The sequence below is a fragment of the Microtus oregoni genome, unplaced genomic scaffold (assembly GCF_018167655.1).
Source record: "Microtus oregoni isolate MIOR12 unplaced genomic scaffold, Mior012 000003F_ref0000135, whole genome shotgun sequence".
Classification (NCBI taxonomy): domain Eukaryota; kingdom Metazoa; phylum Chordata; class Mammalia; order Rodentia; family Cricetidae; genus Microtus; species Microtus oregoni.
In genome coordinates this window covers 9,670,005-9,697,564 of record NW_024543062.1, presented here as the reverse complement: position 1 = coordinate 9,697,564, position 27,560 = coordinate 9,670,005, and the positions used below count along the sequence as shown (strand labels likewise).

At 47.7% G+C, this 27,560-nt stretch overlaps 1 protein-coding gene across 13 annotated transcripts in view; it reads right to left on the bottom strand.

Moving 5' to 3' along the window:
• Positions 1-26,348, bottom strand: part of Gtf2i (general transcription factor IIi) — an 82,549-nt gene extending 56,201 nt beyond the window's left edge. For all 13 annotated transcript variants that reach the window (XM_041649289.1, XM_041649291.1, XM_041649294.1 and 10 more), the window contains exons 1-5: positions 25,981-26,348; positions 7,785-7,888; positions 6,644-6,782; positions 988-1,122; positions 43-226 (exon numbers count right to left, since the gene is read on the bottom strand). In XM_041649289.1, the coding sequence (XP_041505223.1) occupies positions 43-226; positions 988-1,122; positions 6,644-6,782; positions 7,785-7,883 (557 nt within the window). In that variant the 5' untranslated portion in view covers positions 7,884-7,888; positions 25,981-26,348. The remainder of the gene's footprint in view (positions 1-42; positions 227-987; positions 1,123-6,643; positions 6,783-7,784; positions 7,889-25,980) is intronic.
• Between the last annotated feature and the right edge of the window lie 1,212 nt (positions 26,349-27,560).

The following is a 27,560-nucleotide window of genomic DNA, read 5'->3' as shown; positions in this document are numbered from 1 at the left end:
GTATGAACAAACATGTGGGCAACACAGGAGAAAGCATCTCACCTCTTAATGATGAATGAGATCCCTGCCTTGTTCTCCAGAATCCACTTCAAAGTTGCAAGGTCGTAATGTTCAGGGTGCTTGAAGGCAATGCCCTCAGGGAGCCCCTGCACCACCACAGCCGACTGGTCACGCAGCATCTTCTCGTAGGGCACAGGGACCACTGTGGACTTGCCTAAAGCTTTTCCTGGGGGAGAAAAACACGGAATCAGCATGTCCAGGGTCACAGTTAAAAACTGAATCACTGCGGCTGGGAAGATAACTCGGTATGTTATGGCCATTTAACCATGAGGACCCAAATGTGGATCTCCAGCACCTGCAGAAAAAGTAGGGCAGGGTAGGCTCACTGTAATCCCAGTGTTGAAAAAAAGGAATCGTGGGATTCACTAGCTACCCAGTGCATGCAATCAGTGAGCTCCAGCTTTAGTAAGACCTGTCTCAAAAAGTAAGACGGAACTGGGCAGTGGTGGCGCACGCCTTTAATCCTCTCAGGAAGCAGAGGCAGGCGGATCTGAGTTTGAGGCCAGCCAGAGCTACGCAGGAGAGAGGGCTCAGTGGCTAAAAACACTGCTCTTCCAGAGGATCTGAGTTTGATTCCTAGCACCCACACTGCAACTGTTGTTTTCTTTTGTTTTGAACTCTTTGGGAGCCTGCCTCCCAGCTCCCAAATAAACAGAGGCCTATTCTTACTTATAAATGCCCAGATTTAGCTTGACTTGCTTTTAGCTGCCTAGCAGAAGAGACACAAACTATTGCACAAACCGAGTTTGATCTTCCAGCCCACATAAAGTGCAAGGTGAACCAACTCCACCACGTTGTCCTGACCGACCCACAAAAGCACTCACACCCACAAACACACACTGTACGTACACAGAAACAATGTTTTCAAAAGACGATAATACCATTATATAATGTATTTTTCTCAAATTGTAGAGTGTAGGGCTTTACCATAGCAAAAACAGAAATAATCCTCCACCGTTTTTCTGAGTGTTTCAATTTCGACAGCATCCACACTCATCCGATTCGCCTGGCTTGTAGCTTTCATCTTATGCATCTCTGCAGCCTTTTCTTCTTCTTCAACGCCTGTAAAATAATCAGGGGGGCAAAGGCTCATATCCACTGTCCCGGTTTGTGTCTCTGTTGCTGGAATAGACACCATCATGGAAGGGAAGAATTCATCGGCTTACAGCCAGCTGACAGCGTCATCAACGGAAGCCACAGCGGAGGCCATGGGAGGGACAGCTCTCACTTGCTTCTCGGCCTGGACCACCTGCTCAGGGCGGCACCGCCTGCAGTGGTCTGAGCCTCCCATATTAGTCATCAATCAAGAAAATGCCCCTACAGACAGACATGGCCACAGGGCAATCTGCTGGGGGCAGTTACTCAATTGAGGTCCCCTCTTCCTGGGCAACTAACTGGTCAGGATCAAGTTGACACAAATTAGCCAGCACAGCCATCTCCCTACTACTTGGCCTTTATTAAGAGTATTTTTATTATGCCTTTTTCTTCCTTCCCTTCTGCCTCCCGGCCTCCATTTTGAGCTAAAATATCACAAAACCACATAGTTCTGCCTCATTGTAGCCTATGGAGCCGCCAAGGGTCCCAAAATCTCAGCTGTCCTCTAAGTGCTGGGTTTACACGCATGGCCCACCATGCCCAGGCTCTATATTCTAATTTGTTATAAAAATTTAAGTGGAAAAAGAAATGAGGGGAAATTTTAAAAACAAAAACTTAGAGCTGGGCATGGGAATGCACGCCTTTAGTCCCAGCACTTCGTGATGCAGAGGCAGGCAGATCTCTGGGATTTCGAGGTCAGTCTGGTCTACAAAGTCAGTTTCAGGGCAGCCAGGGCTCTGTTACACAAGAGAAAACCTGTCTTGAAAAGTCAAAAATAAATAAATAGATAATGATAATAAGATACAAACTTAGCTGGGCAAGGTGCTTTACACCTGCAATCCCAGCAAGTGGGGAGGCTGAGGCAGGAAGACAGGATAAATTCCCAGCATCTATATGGTAGCTTAAAACCCTGGGAAACACCTGTTCCAGGGAATCCAGTACCTTCTCCTGGGCTGTGTGGGTGCGGCATGTAAGTGGTACATGGACACAAAGACAGACAAGAAAACGCATACACATAAAATAAAAGCAAATTCATCTTTAAAAGAAAAAAAGATTTGGCAGTCAGCCGTGACACTACACGAGACCGTAGCGCAAGAAAACAGAGGGCTGGGAACCTAGCTCTCAGTGCCAATCATGCACGGAGCTCTGGGTTCAGTCTCCAGCACTCCTGTATGATCCAGTATCTAAATGGGCAGTGGGGAAAGAGAGAACCCAGGACCTTATTTTTTGTAGGGTTTTTTTTTTTTGTTTTGTTTGTTTTTCAAGACAGGGTTTCCCAGTAGCTATGGAGCCAGTCCTGGAACTCTATAGACCAGGCTCATCTGGAACTAACAGAGATCTGCCTGCCTCTGCTTCTGGAGTGCTGGAATTAAATTAGATGACTAGACTAAAGCCATGTCACAGGTGTGAAACTCGCACTACCAGGAGCTGTCACCTCAAAGGCCTTCTGCCTGCCCATCTGGAGATCAGACAGGAATGTGACAGGAACCAGAGACAAGCCTGTGTTGGAGAACCAACCCGCCTGTGAGCCACGGCTGAAAATGGGCTACAGTCCTGGTCTGTGAAGTTTCAGAGGGAAACTGGAGAGAGAATCTGTGGCTCGCCAGGCATGGTGGTACACACCTATAACCCCAGTAAATGGAGCTGCAAACGCCTGTCACAGCTTATGTGCATTCATCAAGCGTTCTGAGCACTGGTGGCATCAAAAACATCTCGGAAAGTGGAGCTAAAGGAGACCTCAGCCTATGTCTCCATGGCCAAAGGACAGTATGACCCCCAAGAATGACTAAAGATGGAACTGGGAGCTGTCAGGAGACCTGCACAGATGGGTGTGGTAATCCTACTAAGTCTGGCCTCTCTGTGGGACCGGCTGCTCCCTACTGACAGACTGGCCATGCCTATCCAAATGGACGAGGGATACAGGGAGGGAACAGGCAACCCATACTCAAGACTTTGGTTTCTTTCCTCTCTACCTCACTACAAAGGGGGCAAACTGGTTCCAAGATTCTTCGAAGGTTGCCCCTCAGCTGCCTCTCACAGGGAGAATTAGACCCGCAGAGCTCTTGTCAGCAGGCAAGGACCCAATATCCCCTGGGGTGTTCCCCCTGCAGTTTGGACACAACACATCCACAGTCTTCTTATTAGCACAGATAAGACAGGGTGTGACAGGCTTCCCCAAGCCTAGTCAGGGCTCAGGTTAGACGTACGTAAAGGCAGACACTTCTATTAGCTGGCTCCTCCTTTTGATCACAGGTGTTTACTACCTGTGTGGTATTATGAATAAGAATGGCCCTCCTAGGGGGCTGGAGAGATGGCTCAGCGGTTAAGAGCATTGCCTGCTCTTCCAAAGGTCCTGAGTTCAATTCCCAGCAACCACATGGTGGCTCACAACCATCTGAAATGAGGTCTGGTGCCCTCTTCTGGCCTTCAGGCATACACGCAGAAAGAATACTGTATATATAATAAATAAATAAATATTTAAAAAAAAAAAAAAAGAATGGCCCTCCTAGGGCCATATGATTGAAAGCTTAGTTCCCAATTGTGGAACTATCTAGGAAGGATTAGGAGGTGTGGTCACATTAGGACATTAGAGGTGAGTCATTAGGAGTGGGCTTTGAAGTTGCAAAATCCCACATCAGACTAGGGCCCAGTCTCAGTCAGTCAGTACGTCTCCCCCACACCTCCTCCCGCACTGCCTGCAGCTTGCAGATAAGATATGCACTCTCAGCTGCTGCTCCAATGCCTGCCTGCAGCATGCATGCAGCCACACATCCAGCCATGTTGATCATGGACTAACCCTCTGAAATTCTACAAACCCCCAATTAAATGTATAAGCTGCCTTGGTCAGGGTGTTTCATCACTGAAGAAAAAAATAAAAACCCAGTAACTAAGACAGTACAACTCACTCATGACCCTATAACAGACGCTGAAAGGGAAGCTTATCAACACCCATCCCAATGAAAGACTTAACAGGTGAGAAGACTTGTCTGGAAAAATCTACGCTGGCCAGAAAGAGGTCAAACAGGGGCTTTGGGTTTAGCCAGCTGTCCTCGGACTCACAGTGTAAAGCATTTGGTTCAGTTTTACAGAGGAACAAACCCCTTTTGTGTATTTGGGTCATTGAGACCTAAAGCACAGTTATGGCAGATCACTCTTTATACCATATAAAGACTGCCTTGCCTTTCTGTATGGTTTACCTGGGAACATAGTTTGACGGTTCGCATGTGCACAGGAACTACTGATTTACCATTTAGGAAGCCTGAGTTCAATGTGTTTTATTAAGGTGGTACTACATAGCACTATCTTCCAAGCCAAACAACTGCCATGACGTCCGCTGTAGCAACCTGAAAAGACTGTCACAGCCAGACCTGACTGCTCACTGGTTTGTCTCACAGACGGCTGGATGCTGTTCCAGAAAAGAAAGCTGGGAAACTTAAGCAAATTACTAGAGTCTGAACAAGTTATAAAAGGTAAAGAAAAGGTCAAAACGTTGATGTCAAACCTCTGCTTGCTGCTAAACCCAGCAGAGTATTGGTCTAACTCTTGGTAATAATTACAAGGACTGGCTTACAGAACCAAACTTACTTGTTTCATTTTTGCCCAAGCTTTATCTAAATATTTCACAAGAGTTAAAAGGACCAGATTGGTGTGATTCCCTCTGGGTTTTCAACAGCCATATTTAGAGACTATACTAAGGTGATCAGAAGGACCAAAGGGAGACATTTTTCCTCTTGCTTTCCAAAGTCAAATAGATCCCAGGTCTAGGGCATCTCTCAAAATACCCTATAATTGAGGGTAGTTACAGCTGGGCAGAGTAATACACGCCTTTAATCCCAGCACTGGGAGGCAGAGGCAGGCCTGGTGTTTGTGTAGAGTCGCCTGCTCTCTTGCTCAGAGAGGTCAGGACACCCTACCTGGAAAGCTGTAACCAGTATCCAGTCTACAAAGAGGAAGGTCAATACAGATTGCCCAAGCCAAGCCATGGTCAAGCGAGGCCTTTGACTCTCCTCACACAGATGGGATAACTGCTAATAGGCAGAAGTTCCTCTCAAGCCCAATTTGATCCTGCGGACTAGATCCTCAGGTGACCTTGACAATAAAAATATATAAATGTGATTAATGTTGGCTACTTATGTGGTCTTTTTCACCCAAGCAGAAAAGTATAGCCAAGGAATAGACTAATTAGCATGTTTTGTTTTTTTTTTTTTCAAGACAGGGTTTCTCTGTGTAGCCCTCCAGAATTAAAGGCATGTGCCACTACCACCCACTGGCATGTTTCTTTAATGGTTTAAGGAATCACATTCCCTGGGCATTAGGATTAAATCCATTGAGATGTGATTTAGGCAACTATTTCTCTCTAATGACTTTCTTCTTGAGAAGAATGCTACTCAGATAATAGGACATCAAGAGCTTAGTTCACTTCAACACTGCAGAGCCCACCTGCAGCCCAAAGAGATAGACCACTATTGTTCCTTCTGCAGAAGCTATAGGGAAAAGGCCTCACACTGTGATGCTAGCCACCTCAACAGTTACCAAAGTACCTGAAAGCAGACCCTGTACCCATCTCAAGACCAGCCTGGATGGTTGCTAGTAGGATACAGGACTTCACTAGGAACAACTGTCCTAGCTGGGCTACAATGTACTACATTCTCTTCTCTACTCCCTCTGCTCCTACAGTTGGTCCTGAAGATGGAGATTAAGACACTGCCCACCACAATGTTGCCACACCTGAACCTTCCCAAGAGCCACCAAGTTAAGAGTGTCCTTTCTTCTGGCCCTGCATCCCAGACGTCACCATGAGGCAGCTAGAGGCCATCACTCTGTCCACCAAGAGCAGGGAGGGAGAAACGAGGGAGGTTAGAGGAACATAGGTAGGCAGGTCCTAAGATGCTGGGTCCTTGTACCCAGAAGACGACTACAGAGAAACGTGGGGGAAAGGCTTGGAGGCTACTGCCTAAACAGGACCAGGATGGGGAAGGAGAGACCAAGAAGCTCTATGAAAAAACCCAAGCCAGTGTCTGTCCCTTAATAGGCCCAGAGCTGTAGGCTTCCCCGAGCCTCGATCTCTGCAGCTTGGCCTTTTGTCTTCCAGAGTTGTTCAGCTTTGCCCACTCTTACAGCAAATGCACTCAGCAACCCTGCAGACCATGCCTTCTACATGACTTGTCAGGGACTAGTCTTGAACCACGCCTATAAACACATCAGAGGGTCTTCTGTCTTTTTCTGGCATAACTCACTCTTAGAAAGTTTGAGATGTCTTATCTATAAATAATTATATTTAAAATTTACAAACGCAAGATAAAAACACTTCACTTGCCAGGCAGTGGTGGTGCATGCCTTTAATCCCAGCACTCAGAATTAAAGGCGGAACTTGCCCTGTGGATCAGAGGCCAGCCTGATCTACAAGAGCAAGTTCCAGGAATGGCTCCATAGCTACTGAGAAACGGTGTCTCGAAAAAAAACAAAACAAAAAAACAATTTCACTTACAGTATTTTACAAAATCTTTTTGGAAATCTTTTCTGGTATTGACAAAAGCACGTCCTCTTTCAGTTCCAACAACAAACACATCCGTCTCATACACAGCGATGCAGGCCACCTCAGCCTTGGACTTGGCCAGCTCTTTACACTGCAACAGAAACAGCCAGAGTTATATTACATGTAGCTATTTAAAAGCACCATTTCTTTCTAGATAAATCTAAAACTCTAACACTTAAACCATCTTAATATTGTGAATTGGAGGCCAGCATGGTACACAAAGCAAGTTCCAGGACCACGAGGAACTGTTACACAGAGAAATCCTATCTCAAAACCAAACAAGCAAACAAACAAAGAATATGAATGAGAGCAGAAAATATTTGAGTGTTTAAGTCCAATTCCTCAAGAAACTAGCTTACATTTGTAGACCTGCACTTTGGAGGCCTGAGGGAGGCAGAGTCCAGAGGGTCAGTCCCACTACATCTGGAAGGACAGTGAGGTGATGCTAGGTGAGTAGGAGCCGGAGAATTAGTGTCACCATCCTGAGAGGAGCTCTCAAGCCACTCATAATGGCAACAATGCAATTCCACGCTCAAGGTTTTTTTTTTTTTCTTCTGCTTCTTTGGAGTTTTTCTTGGTATACTGAAACAGGACTCTTTATATAGCCCAATCTATGCCAGAACACAAGATCCTCCTGCCTCAGTTTCCAAAACACTAGGGTTCCACTCAGATTCTGATTGGCTTTCTTAAAGCTACTCCAATCAGATTAAGGATTTTTAAGAACCTGAGGGCAGGGATGTGCAGGGCACAAGGCTGGAGCCATGCCTAGTTTGAGCTCCAGCTCAACAAGGTTCTAAAACATCAATAAAATGACTTGAAAGCTCAAATCTTGGAGCGGGAGGATGTGGCTCAGCTGCTAAAGTGCTTGCCTTCTACAATCCTAGAAACTGGGACAAAATGATCAAAAATTGCAAGGTCAGCTGGCCTATAGAGGCCTAGGGGTACAGAAGAGTGCTCGCCTAGCATAGACAAGGACCTAGGTTTAAACCCCAGCACCGCAATAATTAACTAATTAGTTAGTTTCATAGAAGCACAAGCATCTTCTCTAGAAGCCCAACCCTCTTCCACTCTGAGCAGAACACTGGCGTCTCACCATGGACTCCAGGGCAGACATGAGGAACGTCACCACCATTCTGCTCTCCGAGGACTCCTCATCTTCAGCAGGCAGTGTGGACATCGCTACTTGGGCCATGATTCCTGCGCAAGAAGCACATAAGAAAGTGAACGTGGGAAGACATCCCTAGGGATCTGTCACAGCCCGTGTCACTTACAGCTTCATGTTTGCCCAAACTCTTCTCCTTTAAGGTAGGATACGTTTAACTTTCCATAACATGTCATTTCCACAAAATTATCTTAGATCACACCCCAACCGAACCCACATGATGCCGGCATGACATGCTCCCCAGGCAGGGAGAGCAGGCACACTTCATGATCCAATTCAGAGGAAAGCAACCGACTCTCCCCGTGTGTGGGGATAGGAGGAGCAGGTGGCAGTACTGAGGCTGCCGGGTACCAGGTAGCGCCTACAGCTCTCAGACACACTTTTGGTCTACAGTGTCAGCAAATAGGCTCAGTCAGCCAGGCAGAAGTGGTGTGCGCCTTCAATCCCAGTACTTGGGAGGCAGAGGCAGGAGGATCTCTGTGAGTTCAATGCCAGTCTGATCTAGAAAAACCATGTCTCAAAAAAAAAACATAAAATAGATGTCAAAAGGATTAGAACCCTTGAAATTGCTGGGCAATGGTGGCATATGCCTTTAATCCCAACACCCAGGGGGTAGAGGCATGTGGATCTCTATGAGTTTGAGGCCAGCCGGGTCTACAGGACAAGTTCCAAGAAGGCCAAGGGGACATACAGAAACCATCTCGAAAGACCAAAAAACAAACAAACAAACAACAACAACAAAACCAAAGAGATTTATGCAATTCAGCCATTCCACACCTGGAATAGTAGGCTTACATCATTTTTTGTTTTTTCCAAGAACGCTCTTTGTAGACCAGGCTGGCCTTGAACTCACTGAGATCCACCTGCCTCTGCCTTCAGAGTGCAGGAATTAAAGGTGTGTGCCACCACCTGGCACATCCTAACAGTCTAACAGTGGCAATGCTCCAAAGCTAGCTGTGTGTGAACTGGTGGGATGTGAGTTACGCGCACAGAGCACTGGTCTTTAAAAGAAGGTGACAGAGGGCTGGAGAGATGGATCAGAGGTTAAGAATGCTGACTGCTCTTCCAGAGGTCCTGAGTTCAATTCCCAGCAACTACATGGTGGCTCACAACCATCTACAGTGAGATCTGGTGCCCTCTTCTGGCCTGCAGGCATACATGGAGGCAGAACACTGTATACATAATAAATAAAATCTTTACAAAAAAAAAAAAAAGGCGATGGGACCAGAGGTGCAGCTCAGATGCTCAAGTCCTTGCTTGGGCTCCACCCCCAGTGCCGTGCACAGTTGTCCCACCACTAAGAGGCAGAAGCAGGAGGATCGGGAGTTCAATGTCATAGTAAATTATGGACATGGTAAATTAGGGCCTGCCTGGGCTAATGACCCTGTCTCAAAAACAAAAGAAAGAAAATTCTGATGTATAGTAGTTTGGATGAGAATGACCCCCATAAGCTCATCTATTTGAATGCTTGGTCCGTAATTGCTGGAACTGTTTGAGAAGGATTAAAAGGTGTAGCCTTGTTGGAGGAGGTGTCATTAGGAGTAGGCTTTGAGAGAGACTTCACAAGGAAGTTGTCTTGGTGCTTTCCACAGCAGAGGGAAAGTAACTAAGACATGATTCTTGCTCAGCACAGAGGAACCTTGAGAGAGTACCGCAAGTGAAGTAAGTCAGGCAGGAACAACAAGCGCTACAATTCTAGTCCCACAGGGGGCCTAGAAGAGTCAAATCGTGAGAAAGAAGTAGAATGGAGGCAAGTGGGGACAGAGGGGAGACACTGAAAAGAGTAAACTTAACTCAGGCGCCATTGTGAAGTCTGGTCCCACACAATGTGAACAGTTAATGCCAGGGAGCCAACACTTGGAGAACAGCCAAGGTGGAACTTTTATGACGCTACCTTGACAAAGTCAATTCAGAAGCAACAACAAAGACACCACAGACACTCCATTAGCACGCGGCGGGGACAAAAGACAATCTGAGGTAAAATTTAAACCAAATACTCTAAAATTGATTTTCTATAAATAGCATGCAAATCGCATGCCTATTAACCATTACCCCTTTCAACTTACATAGGTTCTATTTTAAGCAACAATTTTTATCATAAGGTGAGCTTAAGGAAGGATGACTGAACTATTACATCATTCTAAAGCCGCCCTATGCATGTGGCTGTGCTGCAGCTGAGAAGCCCCTGCACAAGGCCTACAGCACCACTTTGCAGGATGCGTAGAAGAATCCTCCCTCGCTCCTAGAGGAAGACTGATTCCTGCTAGCAAAGACTGGGGTCTGACTGTGCCTGCCTTGACCTCGGGTACCACCAAGCACTCACTTCTACCCACTCAGGAGAAAGGCTTTGTACTGAAAAATGCACCTCCAGCCCCACCTCACATTTGCAAACACATACAAGCAACCCTGTCTGAAAAACCAAGGCCCCCATGGCGACTGGGGCAGGAGATGGAGCCACAAGCCAGCAAAGAGCACACAGGAAAGCCTGCACTGAACTCTTTTCTCCAGATAAACCTGTGTAAATATGGGCTAGACAGAAGCAGGATAAATAATCGTTTTTCCATAATCGCAGATATTCACTTAAAATATACGTCATTATTTCTGAAAGCTCATATTCTTTCTTCTAAAGCTCACTTCCCAGCAATCAATCAATCAATGAATAAATGAGATGTTCTCATCTTACAAACGCAGGGCTCTGTCAAAGCCATGTGGTCCCGACTGGAATCAGAACAAGAAACTAACTAGGATGACGTTTTATCTACTGCTGGCTTCAGGACTCACTTGCCATAAACCTGCCCTAAAGTCACCTTGATGTGCTTTAAGAAACCGGGGAACCTTTAATGCCAGCACTCAGGAAGCAAAGGCAGGCTGATCCCTGGGAGTAAGATCCAGGCCAGCCAGGCTTCACACCGTCTCAACTAAAAAAGGGAGACATGAGCAAAACATGTTACATGTGAGGCAAGCAAGCATGAAATTCTCAAATAAAGGACTGTATTTACTTTTCGTGTAATAGAAGACAAACGCGGCCCCCATCACAGCCCACAGTGCCACCCACCCCTGCTGCTAACTTCATTACTGGAACTACTGGGGAGGTGGGGGGGGGAGGGACAACAGAACCCTGGAAGGGAAGGTGCTATGGAGCTGACTCAGGCAGGAGTCCAGCTGGGCTTGAGGACAGGGAAGACTTTTTTTGTCAGGGGCTTCTATTACCTCACTGACCTGATCTTTGCTGGCCCAAGAGGCAATTTCCTGCGCAGTCTTCATATGCCGGCCATTTACAGAGGCCCTCACCTGGTGACTGTGTCCTCCCCTCCTTTTCTCAGAAACTGCAGAGTCCGGGATGGTACCAGGTGTGTCTTCTATAAACAAAGGGGCTGACTGAGCCTTCATCAATCCTTTCAGTGTGAGTCCCTGGGTTCCATCCCAGGGCCATCAGAAAGGGGGAAATGAACTCAAGAGAGACGGCAGAGACAGAACATCAGATATCAGACCTCCACTTCCTGGAGGGGTCACAGGAGGGTCTGGTTCCTCAGGGTGTGTGCATCTCCCACACTGCAGAGGAGGGTGTGGGGAGAAGACAAGCACCATCCCAGGCAGAGAGCCAACCCAGAGTGTCCCTCCAGTGTGGGAGCCAGCACCACCTGCAGTTAGTTCTATTTAAGCTAAGATGAAAGCAAATTAAAAGTTCCGTTCTTCGGGACCACTAGCCACAGCTCAAGCACAGAAGAGCTATCTGCACGTAGATACAGCGTTCTAATTACCACACAAAGTCCTGCTGGAAGGCTAAGAGACCTAGCTGTATAGAACACATTCGCTTCCATCCTCACAGCCCCTGGAGGCACTGTGGGGGTAGCTGCAGCAGCAGGAGTTAGGCAAAGGTTGAAAAACAAAGACACCCAGCCAGTAAGCGGAGTCTCTCATCTCAGCAACAATGTTCTCCAATGGTTTAGTGACACAGAACACCCACAGAAATAGATGGAAACGGACAGGCAGTCTGAGAAGAGACCACAAATAAAGCTTCAAGTCATGTGTCACAGGAAAGTGACAAACCACCAAAGCCTAAAGGGCTGGGGATGGAGCGCGGAGCTATGTAGAGTGGTGACCTCATCTCAGGGGTTAGTGGGTGTCCACATTCTACCTACGGGCACAGCAGTCTAACAAACTGCCATGGAGTTACCAACATCTTAGTAAAAGCACTTTGACTTTTCTATTTCAACATATTTTAAAGATTCTATTCTTTTAGAGAGAGAATGTGTGCGCACACGGTTTCTCTGTGTATGTATCTGTACCAATAAGGTTCTCTGTAAACAGAGTAGCTAGCCCTCCTAGACCACTGAGCGACATCTCTGGCCCCTAATTGAACAGTTTTAAAATTCTCAGGACTGAAACAAACAGTATGGGCATCTTCATAGCTGGTATGTGATCATCGTACCAGGAACATACAAACACACTAACTCCACCAGACTTAACAATGCTGAGGGGAGTCCGAGTGGCTTACTAAAGCATCTTCCCCCAGACCCTGTGCCCATCGTAAACATGATGCTGTGCAATGCCCGGTGGTATCTATACTATCTGTACAAACTGCCAATCATTCCCAACTCATGTTCTTTGAATTCTGGAAAATGTTCTGGTGATGTTAACGCCTTTGCTGCTTGGCTCTGGGTTTTGTTTTTACATTCATTTGTTTGCTCAGTGTAGGGTAGGGGTGTGCCACCATGGATAGGTGGAGGTCAGGGGATAAACTGTAGTTTTCTCCTCCCACCATGTGGATCCCAGGGATCAGACTCCAGTTACTAGTTACCAGGCTTGGTGGCAGGTGCCTTTACCTGCTGAGCCATCGTGCTGACCTAATTCTGAGTGTTTTTATTCTATTATTTATTTGTGTTTTACCCGTATGTATACATGTATGTTCCTGTGGTAATCAGAAGAAAGGTCCCATCCCCTGGAACTACGGTTATAGTTGGGTGTGAGCTCCCATGTGGTGCTGGAAATCAAACCTGGGTCTTCAGAACAGCTACCAGTACTCTTAACAACTGAGCCATCTCTCTAGCCCATAATTCTGATTTTTTTAAAATTCAGCATTACTTTTGTTTGAAGTGATTTGATATCTGCTTAAAACAGTGACATATTTACTTATGCTTATTCTTGCATCTCAAATATCCCCCCCTGCCTGACATCAATCCTGCAGAATTTCCTTCCACTGACAAACTGGTTTTGTTTGCTAAAACTTCTTTCTTCTTGAGGGCATTTTTACTGCAATGGAAACTCGGCCTAGTAGTTACTTCCGTTCTGCACACTGCAGCCATTTCACCTCTTTGGGAGTCGTATTTTGTCTTCCACTGCCGCCCCCAGCAGTCATCTGCAGCATCCTCTGAAGATGGTCCCCAGGCGTCTAAGCCCTGCATGTTTCTGCGGTGCTCCGTCTTTGCTCTCCGCAGTGTCACCATGTGTGTAGGGCACATTTTCTCCCATTATTACTTGCAGGGCTTAAGTACGGGCTAGTGTCTGGTTGAAGGAGACCCGGCTGCCACCTCTTCAGACCCTGCCACGCTCCATCTCCCATAAAGACCCAGCTCCAGCCGGGCACCGGGCACCGTGGCTCACACCTCAAACCACACACACAGGAAGCACAGATCAGCCCAGGCCACGGTGAGACCCTGCCCCCCCTCCCCCCCGCAAAAGGCTCAACTTCACTGAATGTTAGCCATCACTTTACCTGAGGTCTCTGACCATCCTGTCACGGTTCATCTTTTCTCTCTAGCTGAACTACATTTATTCTAGCTCACCCTCCATTCACAATTCCTTTGTCAGTTATGGTCTCCTACCCCTAAAAACATGTTCTATTTGTTCAAACCTAAAAGGACAGTCACAAGTTTCTGGTAACTAAAAGATCTCCATTTTTGGTCTGTTATTTCTAGTGGTTCTTGCTCATATTTCCTCTATTTATGTACTTGTTTAATCTAATTTTTATCTTTATGTGCTGATTACCTTGGATTTTTTAATGCTATCTATAATTTGAAGTCAGAGTGAAGCTGTTTCCTCCTGGAATCACCACAGCTGAGGTCTGGAGCACCCACAAACAAGGATCCTCCATCACCCTTACCTACTTGCATCTCACCTGAAGGGGTGTCCTGTCTAAACAACGAGCTCAATGCATGTGCTGATTTCTGAACTTCTTACCCCAAAGCACTTTCCAAATAAGAGCATGGTAGGCAGTTGTGTTTCTATTTCAGGGCCTCTGACTTCCCTCGAATGTCCTGTGCGGGAGAGTGGGGTGGGAAATGCACCACCAAGCTCTGCCTCTCTTCATGTCTCTCCAGAAGCCACTCTATGGGAACAATTTCTTTGGCTTTTTAAAAAAGCTTAGATTTTTATTATGTGTATGAGTGTTTTTTTTTTTTTTTTTTTTTTCGAGACAGGGTTTCTCCGTAGCTTTTGGTTCCTGTCCTGGAACTAGCTCTTGTAGACCAGGCTGGCCTCTAACTCCCAGAGATCCGCCTGCCTCTGCCTCCCGAGTGCTGGGATTAAAGGCGTGCGCCACCACCGCCCGGCTGTATGAGTGTTTTGCATGTATGTATGTGTACCACATGCCCATGGAGTCAGAGGAAGACATCAGATCCCCTAGAACTGGAGTTTCAGTTGTTAGCCAAAACATAGGTGCTGGGAATCAAACCTAGGTCTTCTAGAAAAACAAGTGTTCTTAGGCACTGAGCCAACTCTTCAGCCCTGCTGTAAATACTTTTATTGCTAGATAACAGTATGAATTATTGGGCAGATCTTAGATAGTGAGGTTACAAATTCCCAACTCAAGCCAACTTAAGTGTAAAAGCAGTTTTATTACTTAATTTAGTATCTCAAAGTTCCATGGATTCCACGTACAGCTAGGTTCAAGAACACAAAACATATTGTCTGTCTTCACCATTCCCATACAAGCAAGAGCCTCATGTAACAAACTTGCCAATACTTCTACTGTGACCCCAAGGCAAAAACAAGGTGTTTGTTAGTCCGGAGCCCAGGCTGGGCCAATTTGAGTGGCTAGCCACAAAACAAGGATTACCAGGAACGGGCTTAGTCAGCACCAGCGTGCTGCAAATCAGACGGTTCTCACAAAGCAAGGCCTGCAGGAGCATCATGGGAAAGGGATGGAAAAGCAGGCCAGGTACACAGAAGACAGCCTCCTCCTTCATCATCGCTATCGGGGACAGGGCAAAACCCTGCAGATCCTGGTTTGTTCTTGTTCACACAAACCTAGGGCAAAGTTTCATTGTGAACAGGGCACAGTGAGACTGACAGCCAAATGGGATCTCTCTATTTACTCACCCTCAGGCCACTGTTATGGAAATGAAGACTGACCTGAGGTGGCTGGCACCCCGCTCTTTGGCCAATTTTCACTACTGAACACAAAACACAGCCAATGTCTGGGCTGCTGCCACCACCTCTGCAGTGGCATTTGGGTTCTGTAGTCCCAACTAGATGCAGAATCTGTGCAGCCAGCCCTGTGTGGGGTGATAGGCACCTGGCCTTCTACCACAGCTGTGTACCCACATCCAGGGTGAGTTTTCCACACTCGGGCTCAGTGCCTTCTCCATCTGCACCAGGCACCTGTCTCACACTGTGGCCATGACATTAGCGTTCTGGAGAGCCACACACATAGTGTTGATTTCCCTCCCCTTCTTCACCAACTAAATTGTCAGATTCACGATCTGGTCTGACTAGCCAGGACTTTCACCTGCTCACTTAGCAGAGGCCCCTTGAAGCTCCTCTAGCACATCCAAGCAGCCAGTAGTACTCCTGAGCTTTGGGGCCATTGTCAAAGCACACAAAGTTATGTGTACCCAAGTGGGGGGCCCAGGATTGGAGACCAGGGCAGCTAAGCAAGCACTGGACACAGACAGGGAGGATCCCCGTCCAGCCTATTGGAGGCCACATCCTGCTACTGCAGGCCAAGCATCCTAGAAACTACCCACTGCTTGTTCCTGGCTTTTCCCACCCAACAGACCCAAACTCCACATCCACAAGGCCAGGAGAGAAGTAATGAGGCCACATGCCGCAGTGCCCCAACCTTCTTTACCACTTACTCTCCGACCTTGGGCTTTGCATTACCGATTGCTTTACTCCCTCTTCACGTCCCTGCTATGGCTTCTTGGAGCTGCTGCTGTCTCACAGCCCCAGATGGCGACTGTCTAACAGATGAGGTGCCTTCCCTCAGCTCTGAAAACAGACACCAACCATTCTCTCAGCGCTGCTTCTCTTTCCTGTTGGAGATCAGTATCAGGGATCAGGTTCGTCTGTGTCCTCAGAGTTCTGATCTGGTGCACCTCAAAACAAGCCAGTAATTAATTCCATGTTATTTTCTTCTGACTATATTTTTGCTTTTATTGATCCTTGGTGTTAATATCAGTAGCACCAAAAAGGGAAAGAGAATTTTTATAATGAACCAAAGGAAGAGAGCTTTTGAAGACTTTCACATGTTATCATCATTCTAACAGAAACAGCTAGGGAGTGGAGAGGAGGCTCAAGGGTTAATAACAGGAGCACTGAGAGCAGGGTGGTGGTGCATGCCTCTAATCCCAGCACTCAGGAGACAGAGGCTGGCAGGTTGTTATGATTCTGAGGCTAGTCTGGTCTACATACCTTGTCTCAAATATATATACACACATATATCTAAAATAAACTCATTTAAGTCATTAAAACTTACAACAAAATTAAAAGGTTAAAAGAGACAAAAAAAACTCTTGAATAATTTGAACTATCACTTAATTAGAAAGAAAAATGGGATCTTCAATCTCAAGAAACTTAATTTTTTTTTCTTGGTGTCAGATCCCCTGGAGCAGGAGTTGCAGACAGTTCTGAGCTGCTATGTGCAAGCTGGGATCCCAGGTCCTCTGGAAAAGCAGCCAGTGCTTCTTACCGCTGAGTCATTTCTTCAGCCCCGAAACTTTTAATTTTTATAAAATTCAAAATGGTTAGTACTCAAAAGTTAAAATCCATCTTCTAAAATGTCACTTTGTTCTAAAATGATACCTAAACACAAAGATTAATAGTTAGGTCTGGTGATATCCTAGCAAGTTCAGCCACACTGCTTTTCCCTGTAAACAAGAACAGCGGCAGGGATATGGTGTGGCTCAATGACATAGCACTTAGGTCAGTGACAAAGCCCTAGGTTCCATCCCCAGCGCCCTGGAAAGGAAAAACATAAGAGTTAAACTACAGGCTTGGACACGCAGAAACTGCCTGCTTCCGTTTTGCTTTGCAATGCTAGGAATCACACCTGAATGCCCACATGAAAGGCAGGTGCTCTGCCACCAGGCTACAGGCCAGCCCAGAACTCTGGCAAGAGGAATCCAGATCACCCAGCTGACCAGCCACCTTCAGTTTCCCATGACCTTTCAGACCCTGTACACTGTAAACTTATTGCCATCTTAAACCGGTTTCTAATTCCATTATCTATACCATTTATTTCAGAAAAAGGTTCTCAGGACTTAAGACAACACTATAATAATATTTAAATCCACGCACTAATCTCTTCCGTTCTCCTCAAAATTTTTCAGCCTCTAATAAAAAAACAGAATGGCTTAATTAAAAAGAAAGAAAAAAAAAAAACCTCAATTTTTTTGTTCCCCAAATACTGTCTCTTCACCAAGTAAAACAGAAGAGCCTCCCCCTCAACCAAGTAAGACAATACTGACTTCAGACAAGAGGACTTCTCCCAACAGAGCTCAAAGAAAACTCACTATGACATCCAGCCCTAAACACTTCGCCTGAGTCAAGTCACAAGGAAGAAATGGACAAATCCAAGTTGACACAGATCCTGAAAAATGACTCTTATGGTCTTCAGAAGGTCAAAGATTAGAGATGTGGGTCAGTCAACAGGAAGCTTAGCTAGTGTAAGGGAGGCCCTGGGTTCGATCCCTCCCAACCCCATAAACTGAGGTAGTTAGTACACGCCTGGAATACCAATTCTTTGAGGGGTAAGGGACCAGAAATTCCCTAACTATGCATGAAGTTCCATCCATTGAACTGCACAAGATCATGTCTTTAAAAAAAAATAGATAGACAGACAGACAGGTAAATAGAAGGGGAACAGAACTCCAAAGCCAGAATTGGGAAGGCACTGTGGTAACTTCGGGGTGCTAAAGCAGGAGGTGGCAGGGAGTCTGAGAACAGCTACAAAGTGACTTCTAGCTCAGACTACGAGAAGAACCTATCTTTTAAAAATAAACCACTCAAGAACTGCTGGGAAATGCAAGGTGCCCAAGCCAGCACTAGAGGCACAGCAGCTCTGGGCTGGACTAGGCTGCTTAAACCCAGAACCCACACCACCCCACTCCCTTTCTTTAATGGGGTGAGTGTGACAGGGGAACTAAGACCCACTTGACAGCCAGGGCTGGCCTGGGAGTCACCATGTAGACCAAGTTGGCCTCAAACTCACAGAGATCTGTCTGCCTCAGTCCCAGCAGTGCTGGGATTAGATTAAAGGCATGCACCACTACACCCAGCAGGTCCCCTCTTTAATAAAAAGTAAAGTTTTATGAACAAAAATTATTTAAAATATATTTATGATTTGTTATTAGTAAAAGTTTAATTTGTATACCTACCTAAAATCTATACATGGGTCACATAAAGATTCTCAGGGAAAAAGGTTATGAAGAGTAGAAAATTTAAGTAGCTCTGCTTTAAAGTCAAGGTGAGATGAGAGCCATTAAGCCTAAGTCCACTAATGAGGCGAACAGGATCCAAAAGGGAAATCCTATCTATCCAGAAGAATCAGGGAAACACTCGAGAAGATGCCCACAGCAGGTGTAGTGGCGTACATCTGTAAACCCAGCACTTGGGAGGTAAGGCCAGACTATCAGGGGTTCAAGGCCATCCTCAGCTATAACAAGTTTGACTGGGAGCCGGGCAGTGGTGGTGCACGCCTTTAATCCCAGCACTCGGGAGGCAGAGGCAGGCGGATCTCTGTGAGTTCGAGACCAGCCTGGTCTACAAGAGCTAGTTCCAGGACAGGCTCCAAAACCACAGAGAAAGCCTGTCTCTAAAAAAAACTAAAAAAAAAAAAAAAAAAAAAAAAAAGTTTGACTGGGGTCTGGGCTATTTCAAGAGAAAGAAAAGAAAATCAACATCCACCCCAACTCACCCTTACACGCACACACACAAGCACAGGTGTGGAGCCAGTGGTCAGTTTCCTGTATTGCCCTTACGGAGCCCAATTTGCTTTTTGAGACTGAATCTCCGTGAGCCTGGAGCTTACCCATTAGGCTGGCTGGCCAGGGAGCCCCAGGAACCCACCTGCTCTACTTCCCAGCACTTGGATTATAAACACACGCAGCCTGCACATCTTTTTATCCAGGATCCAGCTCAGGCCCTCATGCTCACATACCAAGAACTTTACCACCATCTCCTCAACCCCAGAGTCCAGCATTCTGAACAACAGGAGCCTGCTCTGCCAACACACAAACAACGTGTCCTCTGACCTTACTCTACACATCAAATCACCTGCATTTGAAGAACTGCATCCAGGTAAATTTTTTGTAGCCTAGAAAATGCAATAGCCAATGCTTGCACTCTTACCCTGGAATGTGACTAAGTACTTTACAAAACGCCCACTAAGTTAAGCCATACTAAAGGAAGCTAAGCAAACCTAAAGCACATCTTCTGTGGTTTTTATCTGCGTACCTAAAAACGGACTCCAAACCTGAACCCAGTAAATTAAAAGTGGCTCAGCTCTCAGCCACTGCTGTAATTACCGCTGCACTAAATAAAATAACCTATTTTCTCATGAAGCAGATAAATGGGGCGCCATCAGAATCAATCAGTGCTTTGACTTGCACAATGATTTGCTCACCTAATTCCAAATGCCTATCTTTAAAAATTTATAAACCAGGGACTTGTTTTGCCCAAGATCTAGACATGAGGCTGAGTGGTAGAGTCCCTGCCTAGCACACAGCCCTAAGTTCAATCCCCAGCACCACAAAAAAAATAAAAAATAAAAAGACAATGCAGGGGATGGAGAGATGACTGGCACCTAAGACTTTCTGCTCTTCTGGGGACCAGAGTTTGGATCCCAGCACCCACGTAGTTGAGAGCTTTGTCACTGGGCACTAGTCTAAAGAGCTGTAGTCCTCCTTCTGAACTGATCTGTTATCATGCTGTGCCTCCGCTATGCCTAAAGACAGCTCTTTCCAAAGTCTTACGTTGTACGTTAGTAGTCATCTCAGCTTTCCGGGACTAGTGTGCACAGTGCTATGTTTACTTTCATTTCTCTTGCTTTTTAAATATACTTTAGTTTTTATGCTTAACATTTCTTAAAGCACAGAGCTTAATTTCTCGTTTTTAATATTTTTTTATGCTGGGCAGTGGTGGCACATGCCTTTAATTGCAGCATTTGTGGGGCAGATCTCCGTATGAGGAACAGAGTTCCAGGACAGCCAACCCTGTCTCAGGAGGGGGGGGGTATTTATGAGCAAATGTATGCCTATGTGTGTGTATGTATGTATGTGATTCAGGTGTATAAAGAAGGTATCGGACACCCCAGGGCTAGAGTTACAGGCCGTGAGCTGCCCAACATGGGTGCTGGGAACAGAAACATGTTCTCTGGTAGAGCCCCACACTGGTATTTTGTAAACACTGGCTTTGAATGTTTGGATGTATACTTAGCCAGCACAAACATTTCTTTGCTGTGAATGAACTCTGCCAAATCCTATATCCAGTAAATGTGGAGGCTAAAGTTAAGCCGTACTTGAAGAGTCACTGCGTCCTTCTGCGTCTGGGATGGATGGATGGATGGATGGATGGATGGAGTGCCACCTGGGTCTGAGACAATCCTTCACTGGACCTAGAAGTCACGGCCTCAGTGAGAGTGGGTCAGCCCCGGGGTGCTGCTGTAGCTGGATTTCCTATGTGGGTGCCGATGAGCAACCCCAGGCCGTATGCTCGCCTGGCGAGCACCTTAACAACTGGGCCAACCCCCCTTTTCTGTGCATGTGATTTGTTCAATGTGTGGTTGAATCCAACCTAATCTTATGTATTTGTTATAAATAGTCTACAAATAAACTGTCAAGTGAGAAGAGAAAAGGTGGAAGTAACGAAAGACTGCACTGGCAAATTTGGGGCTGGAAGTTAGGGTTGACAGTCAACGCGGGAGCCTCTGCACTGGCGCAGCATGTGAGGACCCAGGCCACCACTCAGAAAATGCAGGCTGGAGCTTCTTCCTCATGAAGGCGACAACACTTTTTTTTGGGGGGGGGGGTTGAAATAGGATTTCTCAGTAGCTATGGAGCCAGTCCTGGAACTCGCTCTGTAGACCAGGCTGACCTCAAACTCACAGAGATCCGTCTGTCTCTGCCTCCCGAATGCTGGGATTAAAGGTGTGCGCCCAGCAAGCCAACACTTCTTACATGGTACTTCTATGCTAGTAAGAGATTTGCCCAGATCCATGCAAATTCTTTCCAAAGAAAACATTCAAATAGTTGGGCATGGTGGCTCACGTCTTTAGTCCTAGCACTCGGGAGGCAGAGGCAGGTAGATCTCTGAGTTCGAGGTCAGCTTGGTCTACAGAGATAGTTCCAGGTTAGCCAGGGCTACACAAAAACCCTGGGGGGACGGACATGAAGTTAATGAGTTTTATATTCTTGGTTTTTCTGCCCCTTTTCTTCTGTGATCATATGACGTATGTTGCCATCCTTAGTCAAGATGCATAAGTGAGATAATGTAACTTTAAGAGTTATAGAATCTAAGACCAGGTCCAGGAAGTAGCTCAGCATGTCCAAGGCCTAGACAAGGGAAATCAAGTCGAAGACCAAGACCAGGTGCATTCATCTCACTGCATCTCTACTGAGTTCCAGGTCAGCCAAGGCTACACAGTGAGACACTGTCTCAAAACAATGGCTGTGTGAAGAGCTCCAGTGGCCTACTACAGCCACCAGTGATGGGGGCTGGGGTGTGGCTAGCAGAAGAGCTCCTGGAATGAGCAGAAGCCCTCATTCAATCCTTAGTACTATCAAAAACATAAAGCGTTGGCTCTCAAAGATACAAAGCTTGAGTAAATCAATGCTTTAAAAGACCCAAATAGCCGGGCGGTGGTGGCGCACGCCTTTAATCCCAGCACTCGGGAGGCAGAGGCAGGCGGATCTCTGTGAGTTCGAGAGTTCGAGACCAGCCTGGTCTACAAGAGCTAGTTCCAGGACAGGCTCCAAAACCACAGAGAAACCCTGTCTCGAAAAACCGAAAAAAAAAAAAAAAAAAAAGACCCAAATAACAGACGCAGCTTACTGGTAATGCAGGTCCTGGGATAGACCTAGCACTACGTATGTTTTCGGTCTGCTTGGGGGTATTTATGTATGCATGCATATATGTGTGTGTTTGTCCATCTGCAATGCATAGGCAGAGGTATGTAGAGTCCTACATAGTTGAAGGAAGACAGTATAATAAAATTCTCAGCCTTCCTGCTCAGTTGCTTCAGAAAACCATACCCAACCCTTTTTTTTTTTTTTTTGGTTTGGTTTGGTTGAGACAGGTCTCACCCCTGGAACCCGATATGTAAAACCAGGCTGGCCCTGAGAGGTGTGCTGAGATTGAAGGGGTGAGCCGCCATACCCAGCCTATACTGTTTTTAATCACGTCACAACCAAGAAAAGCCTCCAAGCCCTCCAATGATCTCTAGCTGGGCCAAATATTCTCATTTTCTCTCTGGCCAAAGTGGTGACGAGCAGACGGGCAGTGCAGAAACAGGCTAGGGCTGCAGGAACAAAGGAAACATCGGGAGAGCTGCACTGGTAGAGTTCCGTGGGCAGAAGTAAAACCGCAAAGAGGGCAGAGAAGACTGGGGAGCAACAGATCCTAAAGACAGCAGTCAAGCGCCACGCTCTGGCCTACAACCCATCCTTCCACCAGGTGGGACTGTAGGGACTGTGGGGTGCTTCTCCCAGCACACCTGGAGGAGACTGCCTGGGTCGGTTCTCCAGCACTGTGAAGGGGAGGGGGGAACTACTCCATGACTGAAATAATAAACAAGACGGGACTAACTATCAGTGCAGCTGAGCTTCAAATTTAACTCGGCACTTGAACCCACAGCCACATTTCACGCTGGAGGTGAGTTCTGTAATTACAATTTACTTTTTTTAACATTCTCAACCAGGGCTGGAGAGATGGCTCAGCGGTTAAGAGCACTGACTACTCCTTAGAGGACCTGGGTTCAATTTCCAGCACCCAAATGCAGCTCACAACTGACTGTAACTCCAAGATCTGACACCCTCACACAGACATACATACAGGCAAAAACCAATGCCCAAAAAAATAAATAAGATTACATAAAAAACCCCAATGTTTAAAAAAACCCTCTCAACCAGTCTTCCAGGCAATCCGGAATAAACAGTTCCATTTATTTCCACTTGGACCCTGTGTTTAAACAAGTCTTAGTGGCACATGCCTGTAATTTAAGAATGCTGAGACAGGAGGACTGCAACTTACAGACACAATTAGACACGGTCAAGGCCCCAACCCAGACCAGCAGCACCACAGCCTCTGGAATGACATCATTACAAAAGCAGAGGGCTAGAGAACCGCTGGCTCCCAGATGAAAAGTCATGTGCCCCACTTACAAAGAGAAAGTACCTGACTTCTCTATAGTTGGCCTCATCTACAACCAGAATTTCATGAAGGGGCGAAGGAGCACACCCGCCACTGAAAACACACTCACGTACAGCTGCTGTGACACTACGCACTTGGCACCTGGCAGGACATGGAGAGTGGCAAAAGACTTGACCAGAGTTTGCCACTCCTCAGACTGGTTGCCTTGCCCCGTACATGGGGACGTACTTAGTCTTCTACAACTTTGATATACTATGTTTTGTTGATATTGATGAGAAACCTGACCTTTCCTGAACAGAAAGGGAGTGGTGGATGGGTTGGGGAGTGGGGACAGACAGAGGGAGGGGCTGAAGAGGTGGAAGGGGAAACTGCGGCTGGAATGTAAAAATAACTATATAAATAAATAAAAAGAGCAAAGGAATGAAGGCGGAACCTAAGCCCTCCCCAAGGTCCATCATCCCAGCTATTCAAGCAGCTGAGGCAGGGGAATTATCAACTTTAAAGATAACCTGGGCTACAGAGGAAATTCAAAGCCAACCTGGGCAACTTAGCAAAATATTTGAAAAAGTAAAACAGGGGTGGCAGTATGACCGAATGGAGAATGCCAGCCTAGAAATCCTCGCTTGCCTAAAAAGCATGCTAGACTTCATCCCCCGTCGTCCCCCCCCCCCAATGTAAATACGGGTATTAGCATGCCCCTGCCAAAGGAGGACCCAAGAAAAAAAGAGAATGTGGTCCATATTTTTACAAGGTAAAAAAGAAAACTCGTGACCCCATAACATAAAAGACCTTACAGAAATGACTACAGACGAGTGAGAAAAGTTTCCGTGCCTTCAGGGCATGAAGATCAAGGGACTCAGGCAACAAAGGAGCCGGAGGCAGCAGACTTAAAAAGGAAAAAAAACCTGCTGTAGAAAGTATCAGCCATTCCACATCCGAAATCAAGTGCTTGTGGGTACCGTACCTGCATCCCCTTATTTGCAAACCAGCTTCCCCTTTGCCCTGGAAACACCCGGAGACAAACAGGCAGGCTGAGCCAACATGGCCTCGCACCTCACCTCCTGTTCCCAAACACAGCGGGCACCCCACCAGCACCTTCTCAGACCTACATTCTCAGCAGCCGAGGCGCACAAAGCGGGGCAGAATTGGGAACAAGACCCGCGATCCTAGCACTTACAAGGTGAAGAAGCTCAAGGGAAGCTACGGCTACATAGCAAGTCCACGCTAGCGTTAGCTACAAAATACCTTGCTTAAAAATTAAATATAAATAAATAAGCAAAACATGAACAAGACGTGGTTGCACTGGTCTTTAATCCCAGCATCTACGAGGCCGAAGCAGGCGGATCTCTGTGAGTTCCAGACCAACCTGGTCTACAAAGGAGTTCCAGACCAGCCAGGGCTACATATTGAAGTTTCCCGCACACACACACCCCGCCCCGCAAAAAGGCAAAAATTTGATTTAAAAAAAAAATGGAGGTACAAGAGTAAACTTTTTTTTTCCATCCCTCTTCTTAACCCGGACGTCTGGGTGCTTGCCCAAACCAGACCGATTATTTCCATAACCTCAAGGCTAAAGTCTTCCTTCCGGTCATTGTGTTTATTTCCATCTCCTCCTCCTTCCCCACCCCTCCCACCCCCCAAAAAAAGTCCTGGCCCCGCGGGTCCCGCAAGCCAACAGCTTCGGACAAAGCCCACGGCTGGGCTCCACCTGGGAGCAGGGCGGAGCGCCGGCCGGCCAGGGCGGGCGCAGGCTACAGAGCCAGAGCGCTCCCGCCCCCCTGCCAGGGCCCCCGCCGCAGTTACCAGGGCACCGACGCCCCGCCCCCACCGTGCACGCCGGCCAATCGCGCGCGGCCGGCTGCCCTACGAGCAGCGAGCCCCAGAAACACACACACATGCACACACATACACCGAACCCGAGCGCGACCCCACGGGGCTCAGGAGGGGCCTTGGCACCGCGGACGGGCGCGCGCCCCCGGAAAGCCGACTCAGCCAATCAGAGCGAAGGAGAGGGCTGCGCGGCCCCGCGGGGTTCGCTCGCTCGTTCACGCGCGGGGGGTCGGCTCGCGCGAGACCATCCCTCCCAAACACCACCCCCCCTTCTCCCCCGACCACCACGCACGCTTCTGTCTATAATATACGCACGCGCAAGAAAAAAAATAAAATAAATAAAAAGATCGCCGCGAGCCCTCCCCCACGCGCCACGGGTGCGCGCGTGCAACTGTCGTTTCCCCCCTCCTCAGCCGACCCATCCCCCCAAAAAGCCGCGTCGCGTCCGCTGCCAAGGCCCCCAAGTAGACTGGACTTTGGGGTGGGTGGGGGGGTCACAGTGCGTCCGTCTCCTCACCCCGTAGTTGTCCCATCGTCACTCACAACGCGCCAAGCTATCCCAACTCTCACGCCCGAGTCGGTGCACAGGAACCCGACGGGGGCAGAGTGTCGAATAAAGACGCCCCTGTTCGCCATAGCACCCCGAGGCTGGAGAGGACGGCGGAGGGGACACGAGGGAAGGGGACATTCTGAGGCGACAGGGACTCACCCGAAGTGCAGCCCGGGAGGGTCGGGGAGGGGGGGGATGCGGACAGCAAGCGGGTGTAGGCCGGAGGGGCCTCGGCTGAGGCGAGCTGGCGAATGGGGTGGAGGTGAGAGAGCGAGGGGGCCCCGTGCGTCTCGGCCGTGCTCCTGTCACCGCCGCATGGCCGCCCCCGGCGGGGCCTCGCTCCTCGCTCGGATCGCCTCGCACGGGGGGAAACAGAGAGGGACGAAGCCCGGGGGTGACCGCGGCAGGCGGGCGGCGAGCGCGTGCAGGGAAGCGGGGGGGCGCCGGTGCCCCCTTTTCTCTGCTCTCCGAGCTTCTCTCTCACCCTCCTCCTCCTCCTTTTTTTCCCCCTTTTTTTTTTGCTTTTTTTTTGTTCCTCGAAGGTGCCGCTGCGCGTGCGCACAAGTAGCACCGCCCACCGGGAGTTGTAGTTCTAAATCGGCGCTCGCCTACACGACTGATGGGTGCCCCGAACTATAACTCCCAGACAGCCTTGCGCGATGAACCCAGATTCTCACCCCACCGCCCCCCTTTAGGCCAAGCCGAAGCGCCGCGGCGCCCGGCCCTCTCCGGCTAGGACTGTCAATGGAGGAGCGCGGGTGGTGGGAGCAAGAACATGGCTGCACCTGGGGCCTGCGCGGCCGTCCGGATGGGGGAGGGGAGTGGGGTGGAAAGAAACGGAGACCTAGATTGCGGTGCCCTCCCCACCTTGCTTCTGCTGCAGGCCACAACTTCCACTTAAATAACTCTTTGCAACCTACATTCTCTTGCAAATTGCAAAGTTGGGGCTTTGCAAAGACCAGGGGAGCCCCGGGGCTGGCCTGTCGCCTGTTTTGCAGAGGGAAGTCCCCCAGCTCCGGTACACAAAGAACTCAATGTTTTCAGAGCTGGCCTTAGAAGCAACCAGAACGGACTTGCCCTAACTTGGGACAGGCAACGGATGGGAGGGGGTGGGGAACTCGTGATTTCCATTTCTCCTCTCTCGAATACTTGCACACCTCTACGGTTAGAAAGAAGACCGGAAAGATTCCGATTGTCCCCACAACTACAAAGAGGTTTAACTTAAAGCCCCTCCTCCGTCCATTATATTTAGTTTTACTTCTCGACTATTTAATAAGATCAATGACTTTCGAGAGTAACAACTAACTGTTCATGGAAGTTAAACTCAAAAGTTTAAAAAGTCCGTGTCTGAAGAACGTGGATGTTAATACAGAGCACTAAATTTAGTCAGTTTGTGGTATTTGTTCGTCTGTTTGTATTTTCCTTTTGTTTTTTTCCTGCCCACCCCTTTCGCCAGTCGAATTTTCGGGCGCCCTCCCCCACCCGCTGCTTCTCGGTAGGTGGCGGCCACAAGGCTTTTTCCAGCCTCCCAGCCTCTTTGTCGCTTGCTGGAAAACTTTCCGTGCAAGCCGGTCTTTTGATGTAGTTCCAAAACCCTGCCTTTGAATTCGGGTTCAAGGATTGGCGTTCCCTGGTGGACTTTCTTGCATGAAACCGCACCCACAAAGCCTCATCTAGAATCTCCATGTTGGATTTCCTTGCACTCCACGGAATCTTTTTTTTTTTTTTTTTTTTTGGTT